Below are 19,505 nucleotides of genomic sequence, written 5' to 3'. Positions count from 1 at the left end.
TTTATTAATATTATAGAGACACAGATGTTTTGTATGTTTAATGTTAGTTACAACAACAACAAAATTATTTTATATTTTTAATGCAACAAAAAAATTTCCAAAAATATATAATAAAATTCGTAGATATTTAACAATTTTATTTATTTAGAAAAAATTGACATTTTTAACTCATTAATTAGTTTTTTTATAAGTTAAAGATAGTTAATTAATTTATTATCATTATTATTAGTTATTAATAATTATTTAAGAGATATTATTTAGAGAGAGAGAGAGAGAGAGAGAGAGAGAGAGAGAGAGAGAGAGAGAGAGATTAGACACTATGACATAGAGAGCACTTCCGATTGTTTAATTAATTTTGATTAACAGAAGTACAGTCTATGTCCCGGTGCCGAACCTCACTGTAATTGGTGTCCAATTAGATTAATAGATGTCTTCTATAACTACCGGTCCTGACAACGACAACGACGTTGTAAACTGTCTATCCGGCAATAGTTGACTGTTTAAACAACCAAAAAAAAAATAATAATAATTAATTACTAATATATAAACAATAGTAAAATTATATAATCATTGATAAAATTATATGAAATCATATATATTTTCATAATATATATATTGTATTAATGGTTTATATGACACATACCTGTGTGTATACCATAGGATAAGCTATAGCTAAAGCTTCGGGACATAGACTGTACTTCTTTTTCTTCTTCATCATCAATCAACTGATGGATAATAGTTGTCGTCATAATCATCAGTATTATAATAATAATATTATTATTAATACAACAATGAGTTTGCATTAATCATTCAATAATATGTTTTTTCCAGAATTAATAATAAATTATTAAGTTTTTAATATTAATTTAGACTTAAGTTATGTGTAATATAGTATTAATCATTTTATTATTAAAACAAACACTAAAAGTAAAATAAAAAACTAATTTTTCACAATAGTATATAATTTTTTTTAAAAAAACGTTTGTAATTTTAGACACAATAATTGAATGTGATACTATAATAATGTTATTTGAAACATTTGAATTATGTAAATAATATATATATATATATTACTTATATTATTTATATATTAATACAATATATTAATATTTAATAAGTTATTATTAGTAAAACTTTATGTGTTATGTGTAGACAATAATTTCCAATCAAAACAACGACCAACAAAAAAAAAACTAACGGAAAACTTAAATATCCGTTATTTAAAATTTAATTACTATTTGTTGGCTATATTGATATATTGTATTTATGACTATCAGTATTAATATATATATATATATATATATATATATATTAATCACTGATTTTTAGAGATGACTGATCAATAATATAAAAACTTATATAAATGAAATATTATTTAGTTATTTGATTTTATTTTTTTGTGTATATATTTTATTTATAAGTAACACTAACAACAAAAAAAGTTATATTGTAAATAAAAATTATATATAGACTGTATAAACTGTATAAACCAAGCATGCTTATTTTATTATTTTTTTTATTTGTAAAAATAAACAAATTTTTAACAGTTATTACTCTATATTTGGCAAGTGTTATGGCTTTTATCATATTTTTATGGCTAATACTGTTATTTATTATTTTTTTGGTGTATAGTTTTATTGCATAACTTATATAAATATATCCAATATATTAGTTTATCAATCTGTATATAATGTATATATAACTATAGTTTATAAGTACTTTATATTTTAAAACAACAACAAAAAACCGACAAAATTAATGTTAAGTAAAATAAAAAGTCTGCGTTAATAACATTTTGTTAATGTTTTATATATATATATATATATATATATATATATATATATGTACTGTATTTCTAAATGTTAATAAAAATTATTATTATTAGATATTTAGCATTAAATGCTAAATTATTTTATTATATTAAAGATAAACAAAAAATACAGATTTACTACTAATATATTTTTATTTGATTTTTTTTTAAAAAAATGATGTTTAACTAAACCAAAATATTTAAAAATAATATTATCATAAAATTTATAGTATAAAATATAATATCATTTATTTATATATACAATTGAATATAAAATGTTTCTAACAAATAATATTATATAGATTTTTTGGGATTTATAACCCAATTAGTAGATTTTTTAAAAAAATTACTTTAATATAATTTGATGAAAACCCCAATCACATGATTTTTGTTAAAATTTTTAAAAAATTTAAATACAGTAATAAAATATTTATTTTTTTCTATTTAAAATATTTTATGATACGACTATTGTATATGTAGTTATCAACAAATTAATTAATTATTATTATTATTCATATAGTTTATCAATAAATTGTTGATAAAATATTTGTATACTTTTTCGCCTAATTTTTAGGGCCGGTGTTACCAAACCGTTAGCCGGTGTCCATTCATCGGAGCACAGCATAATTTTTGAAGGTATTTCCATTTTATGCAATCGCCCGGTGCTCTGGCAATACAGTCGTAGTTCACGGCATACATAGTCAACCAGTTTTTTATTTTGACACAAATCTGAAAACTTTTCAATGTTGTTCACATCATTATTGTCGGCGGCGACTAACTGAGCGGCCAGTTCTCGAATGGACAGTTGGTTTGGCGATATCAGTGCTATTAGATAGTCGTGTCGTGAGTCTCCATAGACGCACACGTTGTCGACAAACTGGAAATTTTTTAGCTCCGACTCAATCTATTGATTAATTAATTATAGAAAATGTTTTAGATCTCCAGTTCCTCTCTCTCTCCCCCCCCCTGTTTGTGACATACCTTTCCCAGCGATACGTATTCGCCGAACTGTAGTTTTACAAAATCTTTTTTGCGGTCAATTATTTTGAACACACCGTTACCGTCGACCTCCACAATGTCGCCCATACGAAACCAATGTATACTACTATTGTCACCAACAGTACCGGCCGATGACGACACCTCAAATGCCTCTCGTGTTTCGTCGTCCAGTTTATAATAGCCAACCGCCACATTGGGTCCGCCGACAACTGCCTCTCCCCTTGGGTACGGTTTGTCAGTTGGCCGATAGCCACCTTCTGGCCAGTCTATTAGCCGTACTTTAAGGCCAAACAATGGCGAACCGATATGACCGGTGCCCAGATTGTCGTCAAAATCTTGCGATGTGACCGATGCCGTGGATTCGGTTGAACCGTAGCCCTGAAAGTACAGTTATATACTTATACAGCTATTACATATACCGTCCCCCCCCCCCAATGGATATCATACCTGAGCCAAATTAATATTGAGACAGACCCGCAAAAACTGTTGAGTATACGAGTTAAGTGGCGCACCGCCAACCATCATATAGCCAAGTCGGCCGCCGACCATTGCCCTGATCTTGCGACACACTAAGTAGTCGATGATCGGTGTCCGATAACCCCGGAGCTGCCATTGGATTTTATAATCGACAGCATAGTTGAACATTGTCTGAAACAACTGTCCCCGTTTGGCTACAGTAGTCTCGATGCCTTTGCGTATGCGCTCCAGTATGAGCGGTACGGACACCATAAACGTAGGCCGTAGTAGTGCAATATCACTTTTGGTGACATCGCGTAGGGCAGTGCCAGCACCGGTCAACGTATTCGGTGTACCGTAACCTATGCGGACACCCGAAGTAAAACAAAACATTTCGGCACAAAACTCCAGGACATGGGTTAACGGCAGATACGCTATGTACAGGTGCTTACGGGGTTCGGCAAACTCACGGTAGACTAGTGTACGTATGCTTACCAGTCCCGACAGTATCTGTTTGTGTGTCAATATAACACCCTTGGGTACACCAGTAGAGCCTATTTTCATATCAATTAGGATATAGTTTATTATAGACTATTTAATTTTTAACTAATTAAACTAACCGGACGTATACTGTATGAGCGCTCTGTCATCCTCTGTAGGCACTAAACCAATCAACTTTTCCGGTGCCAACTGACCATCTTTTTCTAACTGTTCAAACTTAATCAGCTCTACAGTGTTGTCGCCATTAGTGGCATCAGGAGTACTGTGCTGTCTATAGGGTAGTTCAATGTAGACAACAGTCTTTACCCGTGGTATCTGTGCTCTGATTTTTGCCAATTTCGTCAACAGATCTTCAGTAGTGATCACATGAGTTACTTCTGTTTCGTTGATACCGTAGACAAGACTGTCGGTGCCCAGTGTTGAGTACAGTGTTGTGATTACGGCACCGATACGTAGGATTGCCTGTGCTGTCAGTAGCCACTCTGTAATTAATAGAAATATATATATATTTAATAACTAAATGATTAGTTTTTTTTAATAATTTTATTATCAAAATATATTTTTTAATTATTTCACATTTTATTAGACTTTAAGTAATAATTCAAAACTATAGTAATAATTTAATTAATTGTTTTATAATTATAATTAATAAGTTAATACTATTAAGTTAAAATTAATTTTATTTAAATATAAAAAACTATATTGAGATTTAAACAACTAATAAAATAAAATAAAATTTTACATTTTTAAACTAATTTTTTACTAAAAAATATCAATATTTGTTATAATAAAAAATAGTAACATTTTTTTCTGAAACACATACCTAATCTGGTGTCAAAAAATATGAGTACCGTATCTCTGGGTTTGACACCATTTATCAGCAAACCCCGGGCTATATGTGCAATACGTGTGTCGGCCTCACCGTAGGTCAGCCACTGATAGTCACTTAATTCACACTTTTTGAGTACTTTACCATCGCTTTGACGGACATCCACTTCGCTTAGTACTTGTCTATAGCCTAGACATGGAGTGTCGACACCGTTTACTTCCAGCGACCGACGCTGCGCTTCGGGCAGTGTCCGACAATCGTCCAGATAGTGGTACGGCAATTGGCCGGTTCGTATCCACGGTGAATACGGATCGTTGGGGTCCTCCTGACGGGCCCTCACTCTATAGGCCCGTTCAAGCACTCTGAACGGCTGTTGAATAGCATAATATACGGGTAGTGTTAGATAGGTATAGATTAGGACAAGTAGTTTAATCAACAATAACAGTATCAATGTTTGCACTGGTAGTCTATTTGATGATTTGTTTGATGAGTTATCCATGAATTTGAATTGAATTTTTTCAAAAATATATATATATATTTAAAAATATAATGTACGGTAATTATTGAAAAAACGCGTTTAAATTAATACAAACAACAATAGTTTAAACAAAATAATAATAAACTTGTAACAACAAAATATACTTGAATAATATTTTTGATAATAAATTGAAATTTTTATTTTATTTTAAATATATTCCCCAAAATAATAATAAAACATGTTAACCTTGATAATATTATTTTTATGTATTTAACCAAAAAATTATCTTAATAAAATTATTCTACTGTATACAACAACATACACATAGACATTAGACATAAATATAAAATTTACTGAATATAAGTACAGTATTATATTTTAATAATAATAAAAATAAATTTTTAAAAATAAATTGATTCATGAGTTTTGTGAGAAAAGTTATGATTATCTGATATCTTCATGTTATTTACAAATTTTATTTTATAAATAATAATTAACTTTCAATATATTCAGTATTTTAAATAACAAAGATATCTTATTTCAAATTAACTATAATTATAATTTATACAGTAATATAAATTATTATTATTATTATTATTATTACTTCAAAAAAATATTATATATGAATTTAAAATCAAAACAAAAGAGTATATTTATAAAAATATATAAAAATATAAATATCATTACTATCCGTGTGTTTACATAAATATTATAATCATATCATTTTGATAAATAACTGATAATATGTTTAATCATAAAAATATTTTCATTATATTATTATTGATTTTTAAAACTATTACAAAGTTATTAGCATTAAATATATTTATGTTTTCTATATACTGCTTATATGTTTATATTTTATAGATATATCACGTTTTAGATTTAATATGTGTTAAAATAATATATTTATTTAATTTTTATTTGAAATAGTAATTAAATATATACCGTATATATATATCATATAAACTTATATTTAAAGTAAAAATTAATACATAAAAATTTAATAGTGTGTAAATAATATGTATAATTTGTTTTTAAAAATATATTATTGAATGTATAATTTTAAATAAAGTGTATAAAATATATATTTAAAAAAAAAAATTATATTATTATTATTACTACTAAACGATTATACTGTATAATTGAATACAGGTACTATAAATTATATACATTGTACTTTATATACTAGTATATATACTGTATATATTACTTATAAAAACATTATTTAAACAAGGTAATTGACATTTTGACTTAATAATATTTTAGTGTTTGGTTAGACATAGGCGCCAGCATAGCTCAGTGGTTAGAGCACTGGTCTTGTAAACCAGGGGTCGTGAGTTCGATCCTCACTGTTGGCTTTAATTTTTTGTTTTTTTTAATTTTGTTTTTTTATTTATTTTTTATTATTAAATATTTTTTTATTGCACATTTAATATATAAAATAATAATATGTGAAACAATAAGTATTACAAAATGTTTAGTAAAACTTATATTTATAATAATAATTATTATTTAATTGACTTTAAATTATTATTGATTTTTTTTCAATAGACTTATATACAGTGTATATAGAGATTGAAAATAACATTATTATTGAACATAACATTAGTGTTATTGTTGTTGTTGTATAACACTTACTATAATCACAAACATGTTTCACACAATTTATTATAAAATATAATTTATTGTTATTATTATTATTATAACTGTAATAACAATACAATCGATGGCCAACTTGTTGTGTGATTTAAGTCGATATCAATTGTATTCAATGGTTAACGCATTGAGACGTGAAGTCCAGTGTTTGACAAATGATTTATTAAGATATCAGTTATTAACAAAAAAATATGAAAAATATCTGCAATTTATTGAATCAATTGATGAAACAATTGATGAAAAATTAGTGAAAAATGAAATCAATTCACTTATTGTAACCAAAAGCTGTTCCGTGTCTTTGAAGATATTAAATAATACAGATATTTGCTGTCAATTAAACGGTATTTTAATTTATTTATAATTTTATTTTTATTTGATTTATATTACTATTTAATTATTTAATTTAGATCTGAAATCAATTGATTGTCAAACAAGTGTTGAATCATGAGATGAGTGGACACAAACTGATAATAAGTCAAGAAATATCAATGAAATAACTAATGAAGAGATTGAAGACATTGATTGTCAGATAAGTTGTCAATCAATGGATGAGACAATTGTTGAGCAAAGAGTTGATAAAAACAATGACAACAATAGTTGTAATATTAATCAAATAAAATCAATGATTGAAGAAAAGTCAAGTAATTTGAAATTATCTGTAAACAAGATATTGAACCAAAGGTTAGCCGTTGATAACAATGACCAGCGAGTAGTGGTCAGTGACTACAATATAATTTTCGGAGAAGTCAGTAATAAACCCAATGATAATAAAGATATCAATCATTTTACTAAAATTGATAGTCAAGTAGTAGTTGACTGTCGAAAGCTTAGATCAACTAATAAAAAACACCGACTGTTGATATCAATAGTAATTATAATGTAGACGAAGATAGCGATGAAACTGTTATTTTTGATGATTATATCGATAACTTAAGTGACGATAGTTCAGACAATATCGATAAAGTCAACGATCAACGAGTTGTTTGTAATGATGAAGACGTCGTTAACAGTGATGGACAACAGTTCCGGTGTTCAACAAAGGGCTGTCGTAAAGCATTTAAGATGAGACGGCAATTGACAGCACACGTGAAGCTAAGTCACCTACAAGTATATCAATGCGATTACAATGAATGTCAGTATAAAACGGACAATAAATATGTATTTGAAAAACACAAATCAAGACATCGTTCTGGAGATCAGTTATTTAAATGTAATTTCGCCGACTGTTCCGTTACAATGAACACTAGACAAGCGCTCAGACATCATCACCAACAGAGTGTACACAACCTGAACACTGGAGATCTTCCATGGCTTCAATGTCCGCACTGTCCGTATAGAAATAAATTAGAAAATCTACTAAAACGTCATATGTTTGTACACACAAAACCGTTCAATTGTGACGATTGTGATCAATGTTTTTCAAATTCATTGTTACTATCGGCTCATATGTCCAAACATACTGGTATGAAAAAATACCGGTGCAAATGGCCTGACTGTGGTAAATGTTTTGCTAAAAAAGAGAGTCTCGACAATCATATGGAAACACATTCACGACTTAAGGAATACCGGTGCGAATGGTCGGATTGTGAGCGAACTTATACGACTAAAAACTCACTGCAAATGCATGTCGAACGACAACATAAGGGAAAGGGAGTCTACCGGTGCCATTGGACCGGTTGTGATTATCAGACAACTAATACTATACTATATCGATATCATCAGCAAAAACATGACGGATCGGAACCGGTATATGAATGTCAAGCAATTGATTGCAATTATAAGACAAAAATGAAAGACACGTTTGACATACATATACGCATAATTAACATAATTAATTGATTATTTATTAAATATAATTATTACCGGTAACTGTAATCGTATTTATTTTTAATATGAATTACGATAATTAAAAAATATATATCATATTTTTAATAAATGTATTTAATAATCTTATTAATAATTTTAGTTTTTTTTATATATTTAAATTTTATTCTATAGATTAATTATTTAAAAATATGTTTTAATTTATATAGAAATTTAATATTGTTAACATATAGATTCATATATTTAATGTATAAATTTTCTAATAAAATGTCAATTTTAAAATAATTTTAGTTAAGGAAATAGTTTCTATTTTTTGATTATATTAAAAATGTTTGACCACTCGGAACGGATCCCTTCCCTTCCGAAACACCTGTAATGGTGTTCAGAAACGGTCATCAATGGCACTGACGAGTCTTCAACCCATAAGGTTATGGAGATCTCGGGCACCGACATCGCGCTCAGGAAGGGATCCAATCACTCGTCATTGTGGTTAAGGCTGACTTCACACACATTGGATGTGAAGCTAGGGATACATACTATAGAAATGATTCCGTGAAGTATGATCTTAAAGTATACCTGAGCTCACATACACACTACCCGTCCATTACTATGTTAATAGTATTACAGTTTGTAAGTTAAATGTTTTTATCTTTTCATACAGAAAAACAAAATAAATTAATATTTTTGTATATTTTAACGATTTATATATATTTTAATAAATTATAATTTATATTATTATTTAATAAAACATTTTTCTAAATAGTTTTTTATTATAGTAGTGCACAAAAAAAAATTAAAAAAAATAGTTTAAATTGTTTCAATAATTTTATTAATAAACGTTTTTACTGAACAACATTTTGTGTTTACAAACATTGCATTCAATTTTGAATTTTGTTTTTTAATGTTTTTATTAAATTAATTGTTATTTATTTTATTTGTTAACTGAATGTCTCTAATAATTAGTGACTCGTTGTGTGATTTAAGTCGATATCAATTGTATTCAATGGTTAACGCATTGAGACGTGAAGTCCAATGTCTGACAACAGATCTCTTAAGATATCAATTGTTTGCCGAAAAATATCGACAATTTTTGAATGAATTGAATGAAAATATCGGTGAAATTGGTATTGAATTTGACGAAGACTTGAGACAAATGAGACAACAATTGATAGCTTTGAGTGACGACAACGACTGTGAGGTTGCCATCAATGAAGACATCATTAATCGTAAGACATTGTTAAGGATTTGATAAACAATTTATTCATTAATTATTTGTTTGTTTGTTTGTGTCTTCAGATGACATGAATTCAAGATATTTGGACAAAGAATGTCAAACAATAAGACACGACATCAGTTCAGGTGATAGTCATTACCAGAAAACACTTCTTCTTGTTAAGAATGAGTACAATCTGGAAGTCGATTGCGATAATAATAATGACATTAAAAATGAGACAAATGTCAATCAAAGACCATTGAGAGGATGTAATGACAAACAAAAAGTGATAACATTTACTGAAATGAAGAGAATGAGAAGGAAGAAGAATAAGTCGTCGACTAATAAAGAGTTCAATCAGAAGAAGAAGAAGAAAATGGTGAAGAATTCACCAGAAGAAGTGTTGGTCATCGATGAAGATATTACGAAAACAACTGATGAATTAACAAATCTTGAACAACAAATTGATATTCAATTAGTAAATCGACCAGAAATTAGTCGCCGACGAGGACGAGGACGACCGCCCAAAATAGTATTAAGTAGTGATAATGACAACAACGACAAAGACATGAATGTCGTGGACACGACTAAGACAAAGCCGACGACAACAACTAAACTACAGCACAAATGGACATTTGTTTGCGATTACAACGGCTGCGGTAAACGTTTCAAAACTAGTCACACACTAAACTATCATAAGGATCAGCATATGGGTGTCCAACCGCGCTATCGGTGCGATTGGCTCGATTGCGGCAAATCCTATGCCACCATTGAATCACTGGTCAATCATCGACGCTATCATTCCGGTGCCGGTAGTTCTGGCGACGGTGTGACGATCGAGAAATACCGGTGCAATGTATGCGGCAAACAGATCTCGTCGATGAGTAACCTACGAAAACATCGGGTACTGCACCTGAACCGGACCTACCGCTGCCGATACGAGGGCTGTAACAAACAATTCAAATCGCCAGTCAATGTGGCCAACCATATGAAACATCACGAAAAACCAGTCAAATGTACTGAACCCGGTTGTACCTACCGGTGCTTGAATAATGCCAAACTTCGTATCCATCAGTACTCACATTTACCCGAAAGTGCCAAACCGTTTGTCTGTCAGATCCAGGACTGTTCAAAAGGCTTCAACAGTGACCAAGCAATGACCGAACATCAACTTCGGGTACATCCGGCGGCTATGGTCGACACCGAATGGATCGACTGCTCGAACACTGACTGTACGTTTCGTACTAAGTCTACTATTGCCTATACTGAACACACCAACAGGCATACTGGTCGCTACCGGTGCCCGATATGCAGCCGATGTCTGACTCAGGCACATCAGTATACGGTTCACATGCGTACGCATAATACTGACCAGAAAATCCGATGCGAATGGCCCGGCTGCGAACGAATGTTTACCAACGATGCCACAATGCGCGACCATATGAACGTACATACCGGTGCCAAATCGTACAGGTGCTCGTGGCCCGGTTGCGACAAACAGTACGCTACCCGACACAAACTGAGCTATCATATAACGTTCAAACATCGGGGTAAAGGTTGTTATCGGTGCCAGTGGTCTGGTTGTGGCTATCGGTCGAAACAAAAAGATCTGTTTGATAGACACCAACGACAACATGAAATATCTATTACCGGTGAGGATGGCGGCGAAAAATCTACCGACGCTTGAATAGTCATATTTATTATTATTTATTTTTGTTTTAAAATATATAAATTATATTATATTTTTTGTTATATTGTAAAATATAATTTATTTATTTTTTTAATGTTAATTTAATTTATAAGTAAAACTAAAATGTTTATAATATAGTACTGTATTATTGTTATAATAATAATTTATCAAATATTTTGTAATAATTTTTTTCATACAAATTTCTATTCATGTTTTTGGTAATGTAATATTAAAATTTATATATATATCTAATATAACAATGACAATGAAATCATTGTTGTATATTATATCTACTGTTTAACAATAGATTATTATTATTATTATAAATATGAAATATTTTTTTGTTGTATTTATTACTAAACAAAACAAATCAATCATAAAATTGGCTAACAATAGTATTGTTATTATTATTATTATTACAATGGTATACATAAATTTTATTATTCATAGATAAATTATAATAATATAATGAAACACTGATTTTTTTTTATTATTATAAAGTCTAATATGAAATATTCATAAAAATTAATGTTATTTAGCAACAAAATAAAATCAATACATTTTAGTTGATTAATATCTATTTAAGGCTATAAATATCTAATACAGTAAATATTCAGTCTATTTCTATCAAATTATTTAAGTGATTAAAAATTTATTTTTATTAATTAATTAAAATTAATTAATTATCAAAAATTATTTTATTAATAAATATTTATTTATTTATTTTTATAAATATGAGTTCAATTAATAAATTGTATGTTTGTATTTACTTATTATTTAATAATATTTATAAAATAAAAATTTCTATCAAAAATAATGTATTATTATTTTTTTATTAACAGAGCATATTTAAATTTTGTTGAAAAAATACGACCTGGCCAAAATTTGACTAATATATATATGCAATGTAATCGTACTGTAAACATAACAAATACTATCAATATATTCTACCTGGATGCTATATTTCCATCAATGAATTTTGTAAATTATATTTTATTTTTTAAAATACTAATTATTTATTTTACTTTTTTTTACTTATAATTTACAAATAACTAATAATTTTTTTCAGACTAAATTTATGCTATTGAAAATAAAACAATTTTAACATTTATACATATATTATTATAAATAATTATTTATTTTTTTGCTTTTTTAAATTATCTAATTAAGTGTTATTTAATTATTTTGAAATAATAGAGAGTTTATGGCTTTCCATTGGCATTCATTCAATACATAATATGTCAAATGTCATTGAATGTGGAGATAACTACCAATTTTGTACACGAAACGGTAGCTAAATGGCAAATAAAACCGGCCAATAAATATGAACTACTAGTGCTGAATGTATGGGTATTTATATAAGTCATGTTATTTTTTTAAAAAAAATATATATTTATATACAGTATATATAATTATATATTTACAGGTATCGGATATTATATTTATGCACCGTACTAAAATAACCGAAAATATTATCAAATATGGCGAAATTGTTAGCCGAGATCAAACACATTTGTTAGAAATATTAACAATAGTTAGCCGGGTCGATGATTATACTTATTTTAATTTTATATATCTATTTGATTTTATTGTAAGTATATAGAAGTATTTTATTAGTAGTTTATTAGTAGTATACAAATAATGCCAATTAATAGGTTAAATTTGAATAATATCGTGTACAGTTAACTTTACGCTAAGCAAGGTAACTTAGTATTATAGTTAGCTTATACTGTAGTATAGATAAGTTATATACAGTACCTTGCTAAAGCATTATATAATATTATTCAAATTTAAACTTTTAAGTGCCATAAACTGTATTGTATTATATCATATATTCAATATATACTGATATATATAATTTATCTTTAAATAAATTGTTTTTAATTATTTATAATTTATTTTACCTTATTGTTGTTGTGTATAGATTTGGCTATTATTATTGATGTCAATAATATCGTATAGCTATATATGGATGATATTAACAACTACTACCATACGTATGACATTTATAACAACCCTAACGGCTATTGTAAGTACAGTACTTAACCAACAGTCCAATTGGTTTAATCAATTGCAATCAGTTGGTCTGAATGACCATAATTGGCTAAAACGTCGAAAAATTTGTCTATTTATTTGTCTAAACATATGGCTATTATCCAGTTTTGTTATCAATCGTTGTTTTTCTGAATTTCTATTGAATACATATATCAAACCGAAACCTGTGATACTGGTGCCCGATATTGAGACACTGGTAGCTAATAGACAGTTGAAATTATTTGGTTTTATTGACTTAAGAAATACTATCAATAGTACCAAACATGATATGTTTGTCAAACTTAACAATAGAATATTGGATGCTAAAAATATCAGGGAAATAATCAAAAATATTAATAAACAAGGTCAACAAATTGATCAGTATGTTATCGGGGAAATCGTTAAAGGACGTGCAGTATTTCTAGAAAGTAGCGATAAATGTGAATCGTTGATAGGGGTAGCACCGGGATCATTGAGATCGACGATGACAATGGCACCGGATAAATATTTTTTCAATTATTTCGTACACTATGTACGCAAACAATACACACTACGGGAACCGATACGTCAGGCATTGATGTATTCAATGGAAACCGGTTTGGATTTAAGGGACAGAAGTCTAATCAAATTGATTAAACTTTATAGGGGATCGTTGGTAAAAGCTAACGGACCTAACAATAGTACTTATGCTAATAATAATAATAATAACAATGATAATAATTATAATGATATTGATGACCCTGTTAAATTAAGCGATCTGTCCAGGGGTGTTTTACTAATGTTAATCATTGGACTAATCGTATCGATTATTATGTTTGCTTTAGAACTACTGTATTATTATTATTATTATCCATCAATTAAACATGGTCTATTAAGTAAATACCTGGTACCATTATCAACTAGGCGACTTATTGTTACTAATTATAATGTAAACGTACATAAATAATATTTAATGCTATTTTTTAAAAAAAAAATTGTAATTTACTATTAAAATATTATCAATAATATTTATTTAACATGAAAATTTTTATTAAAAAATAACATATGAAAAATAATAATAAAAAATTTTCTTTTTATAAATAGTAATATTTTTTATAAACATTAATTAATTTTAATTATAATTATTTTATTTAATCTAAAAATTGAACTAATATACAGTATATATAATATATATAATCTATATATATATATGAATAATAACATACTGTTCATACAATATGTATTTAATATTTTAATTATCTATTATATCTAATATCAAGTAAGTTCTCTTAATAAATCTATTGATTTATTTTAAAAAAATATTTATTAAATATAAATCTATATTATATGGTACTATTTATAGTACATATATAATATTAAGTAACTTAGATACAAAAATTATTATTTACTAATAAAATAATAATTTAATAAAATTTTTTTAAATATTCTATAGTTTTTATAAATTATTCTTATATTTGTATTTATTCTTATATTTGTATTTATTCTTATAAAAAAATAGTATTATTATTGAGTATTAGTAATATAATATATAATATATAAAACATTATACTTTACTTATTTAATATACAATCTATAAATTGGTGAAATAGTATAGATATAATAGATTACAATTATTTTGCTAAGTAATGAATTTTTATTGTTAAATATTATATTTTATATTAAAATCTTAAGTAATAAAAAAATACAAAACAAAAATATGAAATAATTATTATGTTTTTATAAATATATAAATATAAATATAAATTAAATAAAATAATATATATATATATAAAATATATAAAAATAAAATTTTAAATTTAAAAAAGTTTTTAAAAATATGTATGAATAAAATAATAAAATACATAATATAAAAACATTATACTTTACTTATTTAATATACAATCTATAATTTCTTGAAATAGTATAGATATAATAAAATAAAATTATTATTATTATTATTTTGCTAAGTAATAAATTTTAGTTGTAAATATTATATTTTACATTAAAATGTTAAATATAAAAAAATATAAAACAAAAATATTAGATAATTTTTTTTATCAAAAAAAACATTATAAATTTCAAATCATAAAAAATTAATGTTTTAAAAATTATAAATGCATAAAATAATAATGAATTTCAATATAAATAACTAAGAAAATAATGAATCTGATAATAATATAATAAAAAAACATTTTATATAATAAAAGCTAAATTAATAAAAATAGTTTAAATTTAGGAAATCTTATTATATTATATTTTATTATAATCTTATGCAATACAATAATGTAAGATATTTGTTGACAATAATTGCAACATTCAAAAATAATTAAATTTGTCTTGCTAAAAATTCAACAATGTTTGATTTGTTTTAAGTAGATATGCAAAAAAACTAAATAATATTAAGTATTTTATTTTGATAAAAAAATAATTAAAATTATGTTTTATAAATATATATATATATTTATATAACATAAAAACATTTTATTATTTATTTTAAAATTAACATACTTTAAATGTTACAATTATTTAATATTTTTTAATAAAAAACCAGTATTTTATAAATAAAATTATATATAATTATACAATACTTTTGTTTTTAATTTTTAGCTATTAGTTAATAATTTTTTACAAAAAAAACTTATAATTCTATAAATATTTTCAATATTTTCAATAAATGATAAAATTAAATAAATAAAATGCTGATTTTGTTTTTGTAACTTTGTACTTACAATAATAATAAATAATTTTTGAAAATGTATTTTTGTTAAAAAAATAATATCTATTACAATGCAATGATTTATATGTAAAAACTTGTCAATGAGATTATTTTTTAAAATTTATAATTTACATTAAAATATAAAAAATATTGTATTATTTTTTTGTTGTCCATCACTTGAGATAAAATCGTTGTTGTTGTTATAAATTTATTTTTTTTATATTTTGATATGTAATTAAAAAATTTATTATACTATTCAATCTCTCTGTATTAAATAAAGCTATTTTTACAATAATTATTTTAGTTATTTATCATTATTATAATTAATTGATACAATTTATTAATCATAAAACAACTAAATAAATAATTTTTATTTATAACAATACTAATATTTGATTTTGTTATTAGTATTAATTAATAAAATTTATTTATGATTTACTTAATATAAATATTAAAACAAATAATATATAAATACATAATACTTGTAATACATAAATCCAATAATAAATGCAATAATAATAAAAATTAACTTAATTAATTTTATTTTTATGCCAATTAAGTTTATGAATAATTTTCTGTTTAACATTTAATTTACACTGAATAAAAAAGTTTATGATAAAATAAATAAACCACAAACAGATTGAAAATAATATTAAGGCATAGTTAACAATTAAACAATTTGATAAAATTACAAATAAATTAGTTGTTACTGTAGTTGTCATATATATAACAAAAGTAATATATTTGATAAAATTTATAAATTTATATAAACATTTTGTATCATGATAAAAATCTTCTATACAGTTATTAATGGCAAAAATATAATTTGGTGTAATTGTATCGATTAGTTCCAAACGTTTATACATTGATTGCAATATTGATGAATATTTATTAATAATATCAAATTGCATGTACTGCATGTACATGCTCCAATTTACTATATAATGTATGCTAAATATACCATGATGACTACACAATATTGGTAAGTATTTTATCTTGAATAAATTATCTAAAAAATCATCAAGATAGAATATACATAAACACAATACATTTAGTATGCTAACAATAATTAGATAAATATATGATGTTTTATTTGATGAGATTAATTGGTATTTAATGTATAATTCATCAAGTTCATAATTAATTTCTTCAATAAATATAATATTATATTTAAAAAATAGATATGTAATTAAATTTCCAATTAATGCAATTAATAAAAATATTTTACTAGATTTTTCTATAATTGTTTTCGACGATTCAATTGATAATATTATTGTTGATATTAATACAGCATTTGATGCGATAGCTATTCCCGTAAATATATTATTCAATGTTTTATATTCATTGCACAAACCAAACGATAACTTAATATATTTTAACATTATTTTAATTGAATGATAAAATAATAGTATAATTATTATAAAACATATAAACTTTAAACTTGGAAAAATTAAAAAATAATTAAGCTTCCAGTCTTATTGTTTATAATTTTGATAAGTCAACACAAAATATATAATATTTTTAGCTATTATATAACTTATAATAATAATCTTGATAATTTTTTATTATTAGTATTATATATTAAAAGTTACCAAAATTCAAACATATCATTTCTGTACTGAATATAGAAATGTAAAACTAAAATTTAGTTAAACTAAAATTATTACTAAAATAATTTTAAAAACCAGCATGCGCAATAATTATTTTTTTTATTAATATATACGTTTAACTTTAAATTTACAGTATATAATTATTATTAAAAGTAAACTATTTTTACTATTTTTTCTATATAGTATTACAAAAAATATATCAGGATACATTTCTATATGTATGTTTATTTTTATGATTTCTATTAAATAAGTAAATAAAACTAATTAAATAAATAGAAATATTTTTTTACTATTTATTTATTGATAAAATTTATATTTTAATCTAGTAAATCTTAATAAATAAGTAAAATTTTAATTATAATTTCTTAATACTACTATAATATACAGAAATATGTTAATTATTTCAATTGTTAAATAAAATAATTATATGACTTAATAAACATTTTACAGTTATATATATATATAATTTTTAACTAAGCATTTTTTATACACAAAAAAAGTTTATTATATACTGCTTAAAATTATATGTTTATGCTTTTATAGATAAATTTAATAGAAATTTTCAATATAAATCTAATAACATTTACAATATTACTAAATGAATGAATAAGATTTATAATTTATATATATGAATTATATTTATTTTTTAAATCAAAATTTTTAAATTAAATATTATAATAAAAAAACATTATAAATGCATTACAGTTAAACTAGAATATTTATATACAAATATATTGAAAAAACAATAATTTATTGTATTTCTAAATAATTTATTGTATTATATGTTTACTTTATTATTGATTTTATATTATAGAAGTAATACAATATTAGTTATTATAAATATCTATTTTATATTAATTTATTGTTCAAAAATAAATAAATATTTTAATATAAAACTAATACTGTAGTAAAATACATTTAATCATATAAATTCTACATAAGCAACTTTTATTATTTATATATATCTATATATTATAAATGTTTAAATAAGCATGCACATTCGACAATTTACTATGTAATGTATAATAAATATGACTAAACAATATTTGAAAAATATGTTATCTAGAACAAATTATTAAAAAAATATAGATAGATCATAAAACATTTAATAAGTAAACAATAATTAAATAAATATATGATGTTTTATTTGATGAGATTTTTAATCGATAATTATTGTAAAATTCATCAAGTAATTTCTATAATATTAAAAATATTATATCTAAAATATAGATATATAATTAAATGTTCAATTAATGATATTGATATAATATATATTCATATTTTCAAAATATTGTATATTTTTTAAACTGTATAATCATTACATAAACTAAATGAAACTTTCAAATTGAAATAACAATGACATTAACTTTCAATGCTTCAATAAATTGTTGTTTTTATTATTAGTACAAATTATATTAACATTATATCAATAAACTAAACATTAAATAGTATAATAAATAGTATAAAATATATTAAATTAATACAAATAAATTATTAATAAATAAAATATTAATTAAAAATATTAATATGATATGATATTTGAAATTTATATTTGATATAATGATACTATTGTTTTCTATTTATATCAATAGTACTGTATTAGTATAAGAGTACTATATATTTTTTAAATAATGAATATTACTTAAAAATTAATTTTATTAATAACTACAAACAATTAGTTAGATATTATAAAAATAAATTATAACAACA

At 24.4% G+C, this 19,505-nt stretch overlaps 2 protein-coding genes and 2 non-coding genes across 4 annotated transcripts; 2 read left to right on the top strand and 2 right to left on the bottom strand.

The window, feature by feature from the left end:
- Positions 1-2,248: 2,248 nt before the first annotated feature.
- Positions 2,249-5,109, bottom strand: LOC128959526 (long-chain-fatty-acid--CoA ligase 4-like). The gene is made up of 5 exons (XM_054305501.1): positions 4,590-5,109; positions 3,886-4,248; positions 3,257-3,819; positions 2,792-3,187; positions 2,249-2,714 (listed from the first exon to the last, which is right to left on the bottom strand). The coding sequence occupies exons 1-5, from the start codon at positions 5,092-5,094 to the stop codon at positions 2,319-2,321; spliced, it is 2,223 nt and encodes a 740-aa protein (XP_054161476.1). The 5' UTR covers positions 5,095-5,109; the 3' UTR covers positions 2,249-2,318.
- Positions 5,110-6,358: 1,249 nt separating this feature from the next.
- Trnat-ugu (transfer RNA threonine (anticodon UGU)) lies at positions 6,359-6,431 on the top strand. Its single transcript has one exon. It is a non-coding gene; the product is annotated as a tRNA-Thr (tRNA).
- An 857-nt stretch (positions 6,432-7,288) lies between these two features.
- On the top strand, positions 7,289-11,453 carry LOC128959803 (zinc finger protein 729-like). Its single transcript, XM_054305817.1, has 3 exons — positions 7,289-8,563; positions 9,498-9,779; positions 9,850-11,453. The coding sequence occupies exons 1-3, from the start codon at positions 7,792-7,794 to the stop codon at positions 11,451-11,453; spliced, it is 2,658 nt and encodes an 885-aa protein (XP_054161792.1). The 5' UTR covers positions 7,289-7,791.
- Positions 8,889-9,120, bottom strand: LOC128960694 (small nucleolar RNA U3). The gene has a single exon (XR_008484599.1). It is a non-coding gene; the product is annotated as a small nucleolar RNA U3 (small nucleolar RNA).
- Positions 11,454-19,505: the final 8,052 nt, after the last annotated feature.

Source organism: Oppia nitens, unplaced genomic scaffold (assembly GCF_028296485.1).
Source record: "Oppia nitens isolate AA-2021 unplaced genomic scaffold, nextdenovo-longstitch-racon4-pilon3 scaffold4_pilon_pilon_pilon, whole genome shotgun sequence".
NCBI lineage: Eukaryota > Metazoa > Arthropoda > Arachnida > Sarcoptiformes > Oppiidae > Oppia > Oppia nitens.
This window is presented reverse-complemented; position numbering and strand designations above follow the sequence as displayed.